Below are 18,275 nucleotides of genomic sequence, written 5' to 3'. Positions count from 1 at the left end.
TAGCCTTGAGCAAAGAGAAGACAGGGACAGTGCTCAGGCCCTGAGTCCAAGGCCCAGGACTGGCCAAAAAAAAAAAAAAAAAAAAACCAAAATTGAGTAAAGGCTCTGAAAAGGACTTTTAAAGAAAAATACATAAGCAATAAAAGCTTCCCACCTCACAATTTTGAGAGCAGATTTGTGCTATATGTTATATTGTTTTTCACTGACCAAGTTAGCAAACTTTTAAAAATGGACATCTGCAGGAATAAAAACATGATAGTGTGTGCCCACACTTGAGCTAATTTGCAGTTTGCTACTAGTAGACAAAGAAAATGTTTGGTTAAAGAACTGAAACAGGAAACGTGGCTCTTATTCACTGCTTAGTATTTCTTAGTCATCTTTAGGAATATAGTCACTCTATGTAGTTTACTATTTTTCAAAAAACTGTTGCATGACTAAGGGTCAGAAGGCATGGTTTTCTTTAGACTTAATTACTTGCCATATAACAATGTGCAAGATATTTAATTTCTTTAACTCTAGTAATCATTTCTGTCTTATTGATAAATATGGTAACTATCTTGCTTTGCTTACTATGTTACAAAGACTAAATAAGTTCATCTAGGATATATACTTTAAAAATCATTTTTATTGATGCAGATATTGTATGTTTATGGTAAAGTTTTGCTTCCCACATGTCAGTTTCTTTGGTTTGCTATTATCACTGTACCAAATGTACTATTATCTAACTTTTTTCTTTTTTTGGTATGGGCACTGTCCCAGAGCTTTTATGCTTAAGGCTAGTGATATACCACTTTGAGCCACATACCTCTTTGAGCCACAGCACCATTTCTGGGGTTTTTTGGTAGCCAATTGGAGATAAGAGTCTTTGAACTGTGATCTTTAGATTTCAGCCTCCTGAGTAGCTAGAATTACAGGCATCCGCCACCAAATGCCTGGCCTATTATGTAACTTTTAAAAATCCTTATTAAAAAAAAAACAACTTACTCTTGTTCTAATTATTAAATTCTGTTAAATTATAGTTATGATTTTGTTACTTTTTTGTGTTTTGTTTTGTGCTGGTACAAGGACTTTGAATTCAAGGCCTGGGCACTGTCTCTTAGCATTTTTTGTTCAAGACTGGTGCCCTACCACTTGAGCCACAGCTCTACTCTTGGCCTTTTGGTGGTTAATTGGAAGTAAGAGTCTTAATGGACTTTATGGACTTTCCTGCTCTGGCTGGCTTTGAACTGTAATCCTCAGATCTCATTCTCCTGAATACCCAGCTATAATTATGTTTTTTAAAAACATAATGTTTAAAAAACATAAGCATTTTGTTACATTGAATTTGTAACACTTGAGAAATGTTGGAACCATAGATTTTTTTTCTTTTTTTGAGAGTTATTCTTTATTCCAGGCTAACTTTGGACTCATAATCTTCCTGTTTGCACTTTCTAAGTGCTGGGATTATAAGACATGTACTAGCATGCATGGCTCAAAGATTTTATTTTGGATACTGAAAATATCCCAATTTCAGGAACAAAGCTATTAGAAAATAATTTGGCTTTATGTAGCAATACAAATGACTCAGTGCACTGGGGACTTTTAGAACAATTTCTAAAAGGTTATGGAAGAATAAAGACTATCTGAAGAGTCGATTTTGAAAAAGATGGACCACTTTTTCCTTGCACAAGAACATTAGAAAAGAAGGTAACATGTAATGAAAACTTAAATAACAGTAGAAGAGTTACACCATTATGGCCTATGGCTGTCCTCTCAGCTCTTGCGAGGTTGAGTTCATGACCACCTATGGTAGAGCTGGCTTAGACTTGAAGATATAAAAGTTTGAACTCCTGTGTTCTTTCTTTCCTCCTTCCCTCTCTCCCTTCCTTCCTTTTCTTTCCTTTCCTTCTAGTATTGGGACTTGAACTCAGGACCTCCTACTCTCAATTGGCTTTCTTACACACAGCTAGCACCTTAACACTTGAGCCATGTCTCCAGTCCAGCTGGTTCATTGGAGGTCTCTTGGACTTTTCTGCCCAGGCTGGCTCTGAACCTCTGTCTTTCAGGTCTCAGCTAGAAGTAGCTAGGATTATAGACATGAGCCAACAGAGAGTCCTACTTGAACCACTGTTGTGAGAAATATTAAGAAATATTAAGGGGCTGGGGATATGGCCTAGTGGCAAGAGTGCCTGCCTCGTATACATGAGGCCCTGGGTTCGATTCCCCAGCACCACATATACAGAAAATGGCCAGAAGTGGCGCTGTGGCTCAAGTGGCAGAGTGCTAGCCTTGAGCAAAAAGAAGCCAGGGACAGTATTCAGGCCCTGAGTCCAAGCCCCAGGACTGGCCAAAAAAAAAAAAGAAATATTAAAAAAAAAAAAAAAGCAAGGCAAAGATTGCATCTTTTCATTTTGGGCCTGATTGAGATGAGACGACAGTTTGGAGTGGGCTTGTTCTTAGTTATTTTTGCACTAACAATATGGAATCAGAAAGTAGAGAGCTGGTGTGGGCATGGGTCAACACGAGTCTAGAAAATTGGTGTAGTGAAAGGTAAAAAACTGAAATAATGTCTGAGAGTGGGTAAAAAAGAGAATAGTTTCCATCTCAACTGAGGCTCTTTCCCTATTGCTCTGAGCAATGACACCTTTCCTAGGAATTCCATGACATACTTCTCATGTCTCATTGGCCAGGATTAGATTATAGGCCATGGCATCATCTCTACTCTTTTCTACACTCTGTGCCCTGGGAGGCTGACCTTAAATCCTCTGTGGTTTCCTACAGTGTTTGGCCAGGGGCTAGCACTGGCGAGAGATCCATGGGTAGAGAGTGAAGTTTGTGTGTTTAGCACTTCAGCTCTCTGCCTGCTGGGCAGCCATCACACCTTTCCAATACGCCTCTGCAAGTTGTGAGTTCTCCTTTTTTCTTTCAGGATTTAGAATGGGAACAGCTTTCTGAAAGTTGTTAAAACATACTTTGTTTCTTTTTTTACTTTGTCTCCACATTTTAGAAAGCCCATCATTAAGCTGCTATACTCTGATACAAATAACTTTTCTTTGTTGTTGTTTTTTACAGTGTAGGGGTTTAGACACAAAGATTCACTTAAGTACAGCATGTGCTTTAGACCAACCTATATCTCCAGCCCTTAAATATGAAGTTAGTTTTCTGGCAAGGACAATGAAACAATGAAGCAACCAAATGTGTTCACCATAGCTAATGTTACATTAGAAAAGCCATGTGCAATGCATAATCTCTTGGTTACAATCTATCAAACAGCCATGAAACAACTAAAGTATTAGATCCAAGGTGGGACCAAGGACCAGGATCCTGCATGGTAGCATCTAATAACAGCTAAAAAAGAAAGAAAGAAAGAAAGAAAGAAAAGCCATGTGTATGGGTGCAGTGGCTCACTCCGAGTAATCTCAGTTACTTCAGAAGCATAAGTAGGAGTAGAAGTGTATAATGTCTATTTGAGCGTCTCATAGTTGTTAGTTTGACTGAATCCAGATGCATTATTGTAAAATATATATCAGACTTCAAAGACTCGTTTTCACCTGTTTTCTTTTTCTTCACATGCCCTTTCCTCCTCACAGCCATTTCTCTACTTTTTAATATGGTTCCTAGAAAATGTAAAATTACATGTGTGATTTATATTATATTTCTGTTGGACAGTAGTGTTGCAGAATGTAATTAGTAGACCAGAAAGTAAGTAGATAAAAATTACCCTTTGGCAAAATCCTATTAAGTAGAATATTTTTATTTCTTTTGTTTTGTTTTGTTTTTTCTTTTTTTTGGCCAGTCCTGGGCCTTGAACTCAGGGCCTGAGCACTGTCCCTGGCTTCTTTTTGCTCAAGGCTAGCACTCTGCCACTTGAGCCACAGCGCCACTTCTGGCTGTTTTCTGTATATGTGGTGCTGCGGAATCGAACCCAGGGCCTCATGTGTACAAGGCAAGCACTCTTGCCACTAGGCCATATCCCCAGCCCCGAATATTTTTATTTCTTATTTTTATGTGTTCATTATTTTTGTGCAAGCTTTTTTTGGGGGGGGTGGGAGGAGATTGGTGAAGTTTGAACTCAAGGCCTAGGTGTTGTCTCTGAGCCCTTTTTCTCTAGGCTACTGTTAGGTGGGGGTGAAGGGAACCTCTTTCCCTCTCACCTCCTTTTCATGAAAGACACCATGTAGCCTTACCAGAAACCACCTGCCTGAAACTAGTAATCATCTGTAACTGTTAATCACCATTCTGTCAAAGTCAGCAAAAGGCCCCCAGGCCCTGAGGTCACTTCCTCATCCTCTGAGGTCACTTCTGCATCCTCTGTGGGCCACACTTCCTCCTCGCCTTTCCCTTAGTTCTCACTCTACACATCTACATCTGGTGCAGTCCTGCAGTTTGGTTCTCTCTTTATTGAGAGAAAGTTTATTCTTTCTTGTACCTGAACCGCATGGTGGTCTCCTTATAGCTAGTGCTCTACCACTTTGAGCCATAGCTCCATTTTTGGTTTTTGAGTGGTTAATTGAAGATAAGAGTTTCACAGGAACTTTTCTGCCCAGAGTGGCTTCGAACCTCAATCCTCAAATCTCAGCTTCTTGAGTAGCTAGGATGATAGGCATGAGCCACCAGTGCCCAGCAAGTTCTGGCTTTTATGGATGCAGCTCTGCAACTTTAGCCACACCTCTAGTTCTTGTTTTGTTTTTTTGCCAATCCTGGGGCATGGACTCAGGGCCTGAGCACTGTCCCTGGCTTCTTTTTGCTCAAGGCTAGCACTCTACCACTTGGGCCACAGCACCACTTCCGGCTTTTTCTTTATATGTGGTGTTGAGGAATTGATCCCAGGGCTTCATGTATATGAGTCAAGCACTCTTGCCACTAGGCCATATTCCCAGCCCCGAAATCTTGAATATATTTCCTTAAGGATTGTTGAGTTATTTTTTTTTCAGTTAAAAAATAATTGTCTCCTACTTTAAACTGATGATAGCTATTAGTAGAACTAGGCTGATGTTTCAGAAAACATATGATCCTTGATCTTTTATTTTTTAAGTGTAAAGTATTTTATTATAAAGTCATTTCTTTGCATTTTTCCCCCGTCTTTTGAATTTACCGCAGAAATAGGAGACTCTGGTGGGGGAGAGGAAAGAGGAGGGTACTAGGTACTAGTTCATCCTAGTTTAAGTGAGTTCTGTCTTTGTCATGTAAGGAAATAATGAAGAAGCAAAGTGGCTGCTTGGGATGTTATTTTGTAGTGGTTGCTGTTTATATAGAGTTTAAGTTCATTTTTATAATCTTAAATCTAGCCTATCAGTGTCTGATTTTTTGTGTTTGTGTATAGTTTGTCCACTTTGGCACTGACTACATTTAATTCCATCATGAAATATATTAAGAAATATAAAATTTACCTATGGTGTTTAGAGGTGTGGCCTTGGGGAGCTGATTAGGATTAGATCAGGTTAATCAAGGTAGAGTCCCAAAGTTGAGTAGTGGTGGCTTTGTAAGGAGGTTGGGGCAGGGAAAGAGAGAATAGTCGGAGGAAACAAACAAGAGAAGACAAAGGGGAGGATAAAGATGGTCCCACCATTCCATCTTTAGCCATATCATGCCAGAATAAATCTCTTCAGGATATACCCCACCTGTGGTCATTAGCAACAGGTAACAAACACAGCAATTTTCCTTGAAGGAAGTTGAAATGAGCTGGCTTTTTCTTCTATTCCCCCTACCCCAAGTAGGGTCTTTAGAGACTCTTCAAATAAGAACAAAAAGTCTTATCTCTTAAAGCTGATTTGCAGTGGTGGTTAGCATATTATTTTGGGGTAGCTAGATTTTTTTTGTGTGTGTGTTGTCCAGGGACTTGAACTCAGGGCTGGGCTCTGTCCCTGAGTTCTTTTGTTCAAGGCCTAGTATTCTAACACTTGAGACATAGCTCACAGACTTTCCTCCCTCTACTGGTTTGAACTGGGATCTTCAGGTCTCAGCCTCCTGAATAGCTGGGATTACAAGCATGAGCCACTGGCACCCAGCTGCCTAGATGTCTTTTTGGAAGTGATGAACAGGTAGTGACCTTTCCTTTCATCCTATGGTAGTTAAAAAGACGTTTCCATACTCATTTGTTTAGGAAGCATACAGCTTATTTGTGGGATCACAGAGATGAGGCCCCAGTATACATTGTTATATATACTTTTTCTATATGTAATCTGAGGCTGTTTTGTTTTGTTTTGTTTTTGTCAGTTGTAGGGCTTGAACTCAGGGACTGGGTGCTGTCCCTGAGCTTTTCATTCAAAGCTAGTGCTCTTCCACTTTGAGCACCAGTGCCACTTCTGGTTTTCTGGTGAATAATTGGAAATAAGAGTCTCACAGGCTGCCTAGGCTGACTTCAAACCTTGATCCTCAGATCCCAGCCTTCTGAGTAGCTAGGATTATAGGTGTGAGCAGTGGTGCACAGCATATGAGGCTAATTTTATACCACGTATGAGGCAATTTTGTGTAGTATATTTAGCTTGCCTACAATTTTTTGCTTTTCATATTTTATTTTTTTTATTAGCTTACATTAGCTATATGGAGGTCCACTGTTACGTTTCCATGTAATTACAACATTTTCCTCATCAGTTGAACCTTCATTTTGACCTCAGATGAGATGAGGTGTAGAATTTTCCCCTTGTGGTGTAATGTTGCTTCCTGACATTCTGCTTTCAGAATTAATCAATTAATTAATTTTTGGTGCCTATACCAGGGCTTGAATTCAGAGTTTTTTTGTGTTTTTTTTCTTGACTTTTTTACTCTTGTAGAGCTGGGACTCTACCGCTAGAGTCATACCTCCAGTTAAGTTTTAGATTTTACATTTCATTTTTAGATTAAGGGCTACTTGATTTGAATGTCTCTTTAAAACTATTCAGATACTTGGCCTATCTTTAAATTGGTTTTACTTTTTATTATTTTACTTTTTGTTAGTGTTGATAAGGCTTGAACTCCCAGCAATGAGCAGTCTCAATGACTTGCTTGCTTATGGTTGATGCTCTACCATTCAAAGCACCCCTCCTGGCATTTTGTTAGTTAATTGGAGATAGAGTCTCACAGACTTTTCTGCATAGGCTGGCTTCTAACAACCTTTGCCTTCAGCATTTCAGATAAGAAACATTCAACCTGTCATTTTCAGCTTTTCTATTTTTAAATACTGAGTTCACTATATGTTGGAAGATGACCCTTTCCCCAAGAAGAAATAGTCTAGAACCAGGTTCTGGTGGGTCAGGAGACTGTGATCTGAGAATCATGATTTGAAGCCAGCTTGGGCAGGGAAGTCTGTGAGACTGGTCTCCAATTAAACACCAAAAAGATGGAAATATAGCTGTGCTTCTAGTGAGAGAGCACTAGCCTTGAGCACAAAATCTTAGGTACAGGTCACCCCAAGTTAAAGTGTCAGGACCATCACACACACACACACACACACACACACACACACACACACACACCTCCCCCATTCCTCCTAAAAAACAAACAAGAGGCCCTGAGTCCAAGCCCCAGGACTGGCAAAAAAAAAAAAAAAAAAAGCATATGAAGAACCTTGGTCCTCTTCTAGAAAATCAGCTGATAATATAAGTTTGTATTTTTGAACTATTTCATTTGTCTGTGGATCTTTTATTTGTTTGTTTGTCTGTCGTCGTGGGGCTTGTATTCTGATCCTATGCACTGTCCCTGAGCTATTCAAGCTCAAAGCTTGCACTCTACCACTTGAGCCACAGTGCTACTTCCGGTTTTCTGGTAGTTAACTGGAGATAAGAGTCTTGTGGACTTTCTTGCCTGGTCTGGCTTTGAAATAAGACCCTCAGATCTCAGTCTCCTGAGTAGCTAGGATTACAGATGTGAGCCACTGGCGCTCAGCTGGATCTGTCTTTTAAATTGGCATTATCTTTCAACTTTTTCAACATTTTTCTAGATATTTATTCAAATTGCAATATGAAGTTTGGAGTCAGCTTTTCAATTTCTGCCCAGAAATCAGTTAAAATTTTGGTAAGAATTGCTTTGAATCTGTACATAAATTGGGAATAATCTCTATCCTAACAATATTAATTCTTCCATCACTTTCTGTAGGCTGTATCCTATATTTTTGGGAAAAATAAATATAAATCACTATTTTGTCTTCAGATATTTTATCTGTTTGGGGTGGAGATGTAGGGCCTTACAGTTGGGCTAGGCATGTGCTGTACTTGAGCCATTCCTCCAACCCTTTTTGCTTTAGTTATTTTTCAGATAGTTTGTACTCTCTACCTCTACATCCTGTATAGCCGGGATTACAGCTATGCACCACCATTCCTTGCCTGTTTTTGGTATAGAGTTCTCTAACTTTGCCTGGGTTGGTCTAAAATCACAATCCTACTACCTCCCAAGTAGCTTGGGTTACAGGCTTGAATCACTGCCCAGGTGTATTTCTTTTTACCTTTATTTTTAAAAGATAGAGTATTGCTACATAGACCAGACTGGCCTTGAACTTTCAGTCATCTGAGGTAGGGGACTATAGAGGTGTACCACCATGTCCATCTCTTCAGATTTGTTTAATCCATTCATCCATTGAGTTTGTTGAAATTCCAATTTTTATCTTTCATTTGGAGTATTTGATTTGGTTCTTTTTAAAGAATATATTTGGCTATTTGGTTTATTGTTCCCTATTTTATATTTTGGAGTTTTATTTTCTTTAACACGTTAAACATTCTTACTTTACATCCTATAAATGACAACTCATATTTACTTTTTCAGATCTGAGCCTGTTGGTTTTTGTTTCTCATTTATGTTGTCTTGTTTTCTATGGTTTTATGCTTTTTTAACTCTGACCTCTTTTTTTCTTGGAACTTTATCTGTTGGAATTCTTAGAGGCCTTGGTTGATAATGTAACCTTTAAAGAAGGAATTTCCATTTTTATCTGACTGTAGTCTAGGGATACAACTTGGTTTTGCTTTAAAAATATATGTCTTGAGTTTTTCAGATAACACAGATATTGTGGCTTTAGGTTGAGACGGTAGAGGGTAGTTCAGAGAAAGTGTTTTGCCTTCTCCAGACAGCATCAGGTGGAGTCAATGGATTTCCTCACGGTTGGGTTGGTGTTTCTGTCCAGTCCACTGATGATGTCACTTTGAGGTCCTTGGCTGTCAGGTGGCCTCCCATGCCAAAGTTTAGTCAGACCGTAGATATTTCAGTTCTGTCATGTACTGAATTATAGGAGTCAATACTATATCCTCTGAGCCACACTGTGAAAGTTCCCCACCCTATGTAGCTGCCAGTGTTTGCTCAAGATTTCTAGTGGTGGGTAAGAATCCTTAGTATTTCTCATATATGTTCTAGGATTCTAGTGGATTTGTACTAGTGTGACAATAAGTTCAGTTGTTTTTTTTGGGGTGCTTCAAACCTTGCTCCTCATATCTCAGCTTCCTGAGTAGCTAGGGTTACAGGTGTGAGCCACTGGTGCCCAGCTTAAAAATGTTTTTTAGAAAAAGATTGTTTAAACAAGGACACCTATACTTACATGTTTATTGCTGTACTGTTCACAATAGCCAAGATATGGAAACAACCCAGATGCCCCATTAAAGATGAATGGATCCAAAAAATGTTGTACCTGTATACAATGGAATTTTACACAGCCATTAGAAAGGATAAAATAATGGCATTTGCAAGGAAATGGATGGAACTAGAACAAATCGTGCTGAGCAAGATAAGCCAAGAACAGAGAGACAAATAGCACATGATCTCCCTGATATGTGGGTGTAAGATTTAAAAGGCAATGAGACATAACAAAATAAATAGGACTCAAGATACCAATATACAGTGAGACCAAAAGAAGATAGTCTAGGGAGAAAAGCACCAAATAGTAAGACCCAAGCACCTCTTCACATGTACATAAAATAACTTACAGACTGAAAAGAACCCCAAGCATATTAGGAAACAGAACCTCTTCTGAAATTGTCTTATTATTTTTAGATGTCTCTATATTCTTTTATCTCATGTATCAGGTATGCATGTATACATCTGAGGGAAGCTGGAAGAAGGGTGCAGAATGAGAGGAAAGAGGGTAAAAATAAACAACAGAGGGGCCTATCAGCTACATTGGACATTGATGAAAATGAACTAAGCAACTCAAGGGCAGTGATGAGAGGGAGGGAATGAGAGAGAAAGAGGGAACAGATGATTCTAAACAAAAGGAAAGACATTTACATATCACCTGATCTGGAAGAAATTGTCTTATTGTTGAAGTTCTCATAAGCTTTGCATAGTAGAATGATAATTTTCATCAATGTGAAGATTAAAATGTGTAGTGTGAAACATATGTAGTTCCTTAATCTCAATAAAAAAAGAAGACACCAGAAAAAATACAATGAATATACACCAAAAAAAGAGTATTGTTTAGTATTTTACTCAGCATCTTATTAGTCTCAATTGTAGAATCAATTTAGGGAATGTCATTTCTTATGCCATCAGAACTGAGTACTTGTCATTACTGTGTCTATGTTTAGTATTTTTGCTTTCTCATACTTAGTATATTTAGATGTTTCCTTCTGTTTACATGGTCTATATTTCATTTTGGGGGACTTTCATATTTTTTTGGTTCTTACTGACGTTTCCAGGGTCAGCTTTTGTATTTGCTCATTTTTAATTTTATGATTTAGTGTTGCTAGTATCATGCATCAACTTGAAACTCACTTGTTTTTTCTTCCCTTAGGTCGACTTGACATAAAACAGCTGATAGCAAAGAAGAGACAGTTGGCAGCAGAGGCTGAGGTCAGTGGTAACTTCTGCTTAAGACCCTGAAATGTAATTTTAGGTGAATAGGACTGTTTGGTAACATTTTAAATTTGTTTAGAGAATATTTTCCTCATCAATTGGATTGTCTTGCCATGGAACAAAAAAAATACTATCTGTCACTTTGCCATCTTGCAGAAGAACATATATTGCCTTTCCTCTCCTGTCCCATGCTTCACTATGATTTTCTGGCTCTTTCAGCAAATCTTGGTTTTACTGAACTGCGTTAATAGCTGAGATAATTGAGTATTTGAATGACTGATGAAGTTACCTACCTCTCATGGCTCATAGTAAATAGGCCTTCAGTAAATGTTGAGCCTGAATCTGGAAGTCTATTTCTTTTCAGGGAAGTAGAAATAACTAAAAAAAAACTACCACAAAGAGCCATTTCAAATAAGGAAGAACTGGTCTACAAATTGTATAATTCAGTAATACCTTCAGGCAATTCTGGAGGATAAGGAATACCTTTTTTAAACAAACAAACAAACAAACAGACAAATGTAATCTAATAACATTTGTGCCTGAATGTAAGTTGATTTCAAATCTAAGTCAATTCTCTTTCTAATGGAAGACTACTTCCAAAGGTTATTGGCCAGACTGAATCTATAATCAATATCCAGCACCCAATGATGAGGTTGAAATAGGCCTGTTTTAATTATTAGTTTAATTATATGTATATATCCATACATGTGTATTTATATTGAATAATTAAATGTAGTCAACTTAAAAATAGTCCATATTAAGATATAAGTCCATAATGTAAGATTATTTATATTCAATTTGATAGCAGGATCTTTGTTATTATTAGTTTCTCACTTGTCTTCCAAGGCCAAGAGCATATCTTTTCCCTTTCATCTTGTTTGTTTGAAATACAACCTTCTTGAGCCCAAAGTTATTAACTACATTAATCTATTTGCTTAACTTTGAAATTACTCTCCCCCTTTATTCTCTAGGTATATTTGTGACATCTGTAATGTAATAACTTACTGATTTTCTTTATAAAATGGCCTGCAAAAGATGTACTTAAACTTAAAAGTGTGAGTTGGTTCTTAGTTAAAAGGGAATAAAATTTTATTCATCTCTTTCTCTTGATTTTATTGAGTTGCCAGTAGAATCCTCCAAAACTATAGTGATCATGATTCTTTCTGGATAGAGCTTTTCCTGATTAGTATTTTGTTGCTCTTATAAGGGACTATTCAAAGATTTAACTGTTAGGCAACTTTTTTTCCTCTTCTTTTTTTCTTTCTTCCATACTGGTGTTTGAACTTGGCCTGGAAATTGCTAAGCAGGCCCTACCACTTCATCCATGCCTCCAGCCCTTTTTGCTTCGGTTGTTTTCTAGGTAGGGCCTTGCTTTATGCCAGGACTAGCCTTGGCTGTGATTCCCCTATTAATGCTTCCCATGCAGTTGGGAATGATAAGGTTACACACTGTGACAAGCTATTGTGCTTCCTCTGTAGTTAGAATAACTAGTGCATGCCACCACACCCTGCCATTGGTTGAGATGGACTCTGAAAACTTTTTATTTAATAGTGCTTTGTTCTGAATGAACAACCAAATTGTATCTGGAGATTTGGTTTGGAAGTGTTTGAATTGGCATTTTTTTTTCTTTTCTTCTATTTAACGAGATTAAATATTCTGTTTTGGTTTTGCCAGTCCTGGGCCTTGAACTCAGGGCCTGAGCACTGTCCCTGGCTTCTTTTTGCTCAAGGCTAGCATTCTACCACTTGAGCCACAGTGCTACTTCCGGCTTTTTCTTTAAATGTAGTGCTGAGGAATTGAACCCAGAGCTCATGTATACGAGGCAAGCATTTTACCACTAGCCCATATTCCGAGCCCCTAAATATTCTGTTATATGTGTGTCTGTGGAGCTGTGACAGCTGATCATTTCCTTTACAATAAAAAAAATGCCTTCTGAGCAAAAGTTTTAGTTAGCTATAGTTAACTAAAGCTGGTGCTCAAAATTCATTTTTTCTATTGTAAAGGGAAAGGTTAGCTCTTATAAGTCCACAGACTAGAGTTGTCAGATAAGTAGTACAACTGAACAGATAGCCAATGTATACTTTTTTAGTCATCACTCAATATTTGAGACATGCTTGGATTTAAAAAGTTACTTTTTATCCAACAGACATAACTGAGTAACCTATGCTTTTTTGCTAAATCTAGAAATGCACAGAGAACTCTGAAATTTGAAGCTGTAGTAGAACTCAATTTGGGAAGGGAGTAAAGAAGGCTGTCTGACAGGAAGTGGTGGTTGGGTGGGAGGCAAGTGAAGACATTGCTAGAGTGAAATTATGGGACCATAAAAATTGTGTATCCTCAGGTCACTGCCTTTCAAAATTTTTAGACTTGTAACAAGACTTAAAAAAGACTTTAAACAGTCTAAAGGAGAGTCAAATGATTAAACTCCAACCAACTTACTTAAATTAATAAATTATCTTTGTTTTAACATTGGGTTAAACAATTTTTGTCTTCAATAACAGAAATCTACTCTGATTTCATTTTTTTATTTTATTTTTTTGCCAGTCCTGGGGCTTGGACTCAGGGCCTGAGCACTGTCCCTGGCTTCTTTTTACTCAAGGCTAGCCACTCTGCCACTTGAGCCACAGCGCCACTTCTGGCCATTTTCTGTACATGTGGTGCTGGGGAATTGAACCCAGGGCTTCAAGTATACAAGGCAAGCACTCTTGCCACTAGGCCATATCCCCAACCTGATTTCCTTTTTTTTTTTAAATATTTATTTATTGTCAAAGTGATGTACAGAGGGGTTACAGTTTCATATGTAATGCAGTGGGTACGTTTCTTGTACAATTTGTTACTTCCTCCCTCGTTTCCCCCCTCCCCCTGAACAACTCATGGGGGGAGAGGGCAAGGGGGAGGGGGGAGCTAACAAACAGTACAAGAAACGTATGAAATTGTAACCTCTCTGTACATCACTTTGACAACAACAAAAAAAAAAAAAAAAAAAAAAAACGAATGCAAGGCCCAGTCAGGAATTCAAACAATTTTTTATATATTTTTTTCGTATTTAATTTTTTTTTCTTATTTATTGTCAAAGTGATGTACAGAGAGGTTACAGTTTCATACGTTAGGCCTTGGGTACATCTTGTACTGTTTGTTACCTCCTCTCTCATTCCCCCTCTCTCCTTCCCCCCTTCCCTCTCCCCCTATGAGTTGTTCAGTTGGCTTACACCAAATGGTTTGGTAAGTATTGCTTTTGGAGTCATTTGTCTTTTTAACCTTTGTCTCTCGATTTTCATATTCTCCTTCCCTTCCCTAGTTATAATCTACTCTGATTTCTTTAAGTATAAAATGTATTTAGAAGATAGTAATGTATCTTATAGAATCTAGAAGTTAAATGTTCAGTATCTCAAAAGGGTAATGATTTTAAAAGGAAGAATTTAGGTACTCCCTGATGTTTCCGTTAATATGGTTTCTATTCTCTTTCAAAGATCAGAACCTCAGATTTATGGGAGAAAGAATTGAATTTTGGCTAAAAGGGCAAGGCCATATGGTACAGTCCTAGCTTGGTTAGTCACTAGCCTTATCTCTTGATTGTGGATTCCAGAGAAAAGTAAACATGGTGAGAAGGGCAAGGAGCATCTTTAATGTCACTATTTGTTGATCTTTTATTAATGCATACAATTTTATAGGTCTGTTCTAGTTCGAAAAGAAACTGAAGAGATGAAAAAATTATGAATGCAGTATATTCTAACAATTCCCCATAATTTCTCCTTTATCCTTCTTCCCCTTAATAATAAAAATATCAAGATATTTCATCATTCTATTTTTATGCTCGCTGACAATCTATTTTGACAATATCCATACTTTTTCACCTTTGTTAGCCCAATCCCCTCTTGCTAGTATCCACCCCCCCAACTGAGCCTGTTTCTCTATCTCCTCTCCCAAACCCCTCAAGTATTATTTTTCACATCAATATTTTATGCCTTGCCTGGCTATTAAATGAACAAATTGTAGTGATAAGACTCAGGGAACAGCTCCACAAGTAAAAATTCTGTGTTTTTTGGCTTGAGTAATCTCTTAGAAAAAAAGTTTTTTGGTAGTGCTGACGTATTTGGCTTTATTGGCAGACTTGTAAAAGTATTTTCTGACTAGAAATTGTGATTATTGCATAAGTTAAGATTAGGTTTTGCTGTAAAAATAAATTAAAAAACTGGTTGTGGCTAACATGAGATAGAAATGTGTTTCTGTCTCATCTACACAGTCCTGGGAGCAACATCCTGATCCTCAAGGACTTGATTCTTTTCAGCTTCCTGCTTCACCACTCAGATTGCCACTGTCCTCCTCATTTCACAAATAGCTCCAGCCATCTCATCTGAGTTCCAGGCAGTAGCATTGAGATAGGGAAAGAAGAGGGGCCAGGAACTGGGTACTTTTTAAGGAAATTATCTGAAGGGTTTTTTTTTTTTTTGCACAATTAGTTTATTCATTTTTTACAATTACAAAATGAAGAAAATATGTGTACTCTGAAAATTTTCATTTAAAATATCATTCCATGTCAATCAAATGTCATTTTAAATCTCCACATAATATTGCCTGCTAAGAATACATCATAGTTGAACATTCTAAGCCAGGCATTGGTGGCTCATGCCTGTAATCCTGGCTAACTCAGGAGGCTGAGATCTGAGGATTGTGGTTCAAAGCCAGATTGGACAGGAAAGTCCATGAGACTCTCAACTTGAATTATCTACTAGAAAACCAGAAGTTTTTGGAGCTGTGGTTCAAAGTGGCAGAGCACTAGCCTTGAGCAAAAAAGTTCAGGGATAGCACCCAGGCCCTGTCTGAGGGTTTTGACAAACCAGTTTCACCTGTATTCTTATTGACAACCTAGATGTAAAGAGCAATTAGATATTTATTTATTTTAGACAATCACACTCTCATGTAAAATCAGGACTTTCCCTTCTGAGGAAGGGAACAGGAGGTGATAGGATTGACAGCTTACAGTCTCTGCTACAGCTGTCTATTTTACTTTGCTAATCACACAGAATACATTTCAGATAATGTAAACTTGGGGTCACGGGGACCTGGGTTCCTCCCAGTCCTCCATCTACAGTTCTGTGATGTTGTGCACATTACTTGATTTATAATTTTTTTTATTTAGTGCTGGGGCTCCAATTCAGGGCCTTGTGCATGCTAGGCAAGCATTCTACCACTGAGCTACATCCCTCACCATCACTAGATTGTTTTGAGACTAGAAATAATATATAAAAACCTCTAATAGAGACCTAACATTCAATAAAGAGAGCCATCATTCAATAAATAACAATAGCCCTATTAATGTTTAGTCCCTTCCCCTTCATAACTTCCAGAAGGAAAGAAATCAAAGCAGGGGCTGGGAATATGGCCTAGTGGTAAAGTGCTCACCTCGTATACATGAAGCCCTGGGTTCTATTCCTCAGCACCACATATGTAGAAAAAAGCTGGAAGTGGCACTTTGGCTCAAGTGATAGAGTGCTAGCCTTGAACAAAAAAGAAGCCAGGGACAGTGCTCAGGCCCTGAGTCCATGCCCCGGGACTGGCAACAAAAACAAAACAAGAAATCAAGGCCGTTTTCTCTCTCTCTCTCTCTCTCTCTCTCTCTCTCTCTCTCTCTCTCTCTCTCTCTCTCTGGGCCTTATATTGCTGCTAGCCAAAAAATTTGCCACTTTAGATACGCTCCCTAAATTTTGTTTTTTAAAATTTATTGTTGAGATAAAAAAAATCTCCCTACTTTGCCTGGGTGGTCTGTAACTTGAGTCCTCTTACCTCCATCTTCTAAGCAGCTGGAATTATAAGCATGTGCCTCTATACCCAACTAGGCAGTTTTAAAACTACTTACTGTATAGTTTACAGTAACCTAGAAGTGGTATGCCTGGGAGTTTGATACCAGGTTGTCATTTGAAGTTTGCTGAGTGCAGTATGCACTTATGCACTGTTAACAAAATGACATGGTAATTAAATTCAGTTGGGGAGGTAGACAGGAAGGTGCCACAAGGTAAATAATACATAGACTTTCAAATACTATTAAGTGTAGTGAAGGAAAAGACCTATGTGCAGCGAGAAGAGTAGGAAAGACTTTAGAGTGAATGAATTGTCAAGGAGACCACATTGAGGAGTCATTGTAGAGTAGGAACTAAAACACGATGCTAGCTGTTTGTTGTACTTGTTTTGCCTAGAAAGGTCAGGTTTCTGGCTGCCTGTTTGCCTGCCTGCCTGCCTTTGTGAGGTTGAAAGGTTCCCTGTGAAGCCCTAGGTCTTGAGTCTGAGAAACAAGCAATCCATAGATGAGTGTAGTATGACCTTGTGGGCTCATTATATAATTGTTCCTGGACTCATTTTTGAAAAAAATTGTCATCAAGTAACCTGAAATTTTAAAAATTTTGCTGGTGGTCCTGGGGCTTGAACTCAGAGCCTGGGTGCTGTTCTGAGTTGTTTTGCTCAGGGCTAGCACTCTCTATATATTTATATATAATAATAATTTATATAAATATATACGTAATATATATTTTATGTAAATATAAATATACAAATATTTATATATTTATAATTATATTATTATGATTATAATTATATAATTATAATATATAATATATAATAATGATATATAATTATAAATTATACTTGTATTATAATTTATATTATATAAATATTTATATAAATATATATATATTGAGCTATATAGCTCTACTTTCAGTTTTCTGATGGTTAATTAAAGAGTCTCAGGGACTTTCTTGCCTGCCTGGCTTCAAAATGCAATCCTCAGACCTCAGCCTCTGGAACAGCTAGGATTTACAGGCTTGAGCCATGGGCACTCAGCTAAGTAACTTGAATTTTATTTTATTTTATTTATTTTTTGTTGGTTGTGGGGCTTGACCCCAGGGCCTGGGTACTGTCCCTGAGCCACTTTGTGATCAAGGCTAGCAGTCTACTACTTGAGCCACAGTGTGAGCCACAGTGCATTTCTGGTTTCTGAGTGGTTAATTGGAAATAAGAGTCTCATGGAGACTTTTCTGCCCAGGCCAACTTAGAACCATGATCCTCAAATCTCAGCCTCCTGAGTACCTAGGATTACAGGCATGAGCCCCTGGTACCTGGCAACCTGAATTTTTAAAAAATTAATTAACTAATTAATTAATTTTTTTTGGTCAGTCCTGGGGCTTGGACTCAGGGCCAGAGCACTATCCCTGACTTCTTTTTGTTCAAGGCTAGCACTCTGCCACTTGCGCCACAACGACACTTCTGGCCTTTTCTATATATGTGGTGCTGAGGAATCGAACCTGGGGCTTCATGTAAATGAGGCAAAGCACTCTTGCCAGTAGGCCATATTCCCAGCCCATTTTTAAGAAGCTAAAACTGCTGTTATAAACTGATTGATTCACTTTCTCTCAACTTATCTTTTACTTTTTTCATTTATTCCCAGATGGCCCTACCTTTTTCTAAGACTATGGGATCCTTTTTTAGGAGAGTTATTTTTCTAAAGTGTAAACATGAACACGTTTAAAATATTGTGCTTAAAATGTCATTGA

At 38.0% G+C, this 18,275-nt stretch overlaps 1 protein-coding gene across 1 annotated transcript in view; it reads left to right on the top strand.

Annotated features, from left to right (window-relative positions):
• Window positions 1–18,275, top strand: part of Soat1 (sterol O-acyltransferase 1) — a 56,368-nt gene that overhangs the window by 10,482 nt on the left and 27,611 nt on the right. Inside the window, exon 3 of the mRNA XM_048357321.1 lies at window positions 10,670–10,728. Within this exon, the coding sequence (XP_048213278.1) occupies window positions 10,670–10,728 (59 nt within the window). The remainder of the gene's footprint in view (window positions 1–10,669; window positions 10,729–18,275) is intronic.

Source organism: Perognathus longimembris, chromosome 11 (genome assembly GCF_023159225.1).
Source record: "Perognathus longimembris pacificus isolate PPM17 chromosome 11, ASM2315922v1, whole genome shotgun sequence".
Lineage (NCBI taxonomy): Eukaryota > Metazoa > Chordata > Mammalia > Rodentia > Heteromyidae > Perognathus > Perognathus longimembris.
This window is presented reverse-complemented; position numbering and strand designations above follow the sequence as displayed.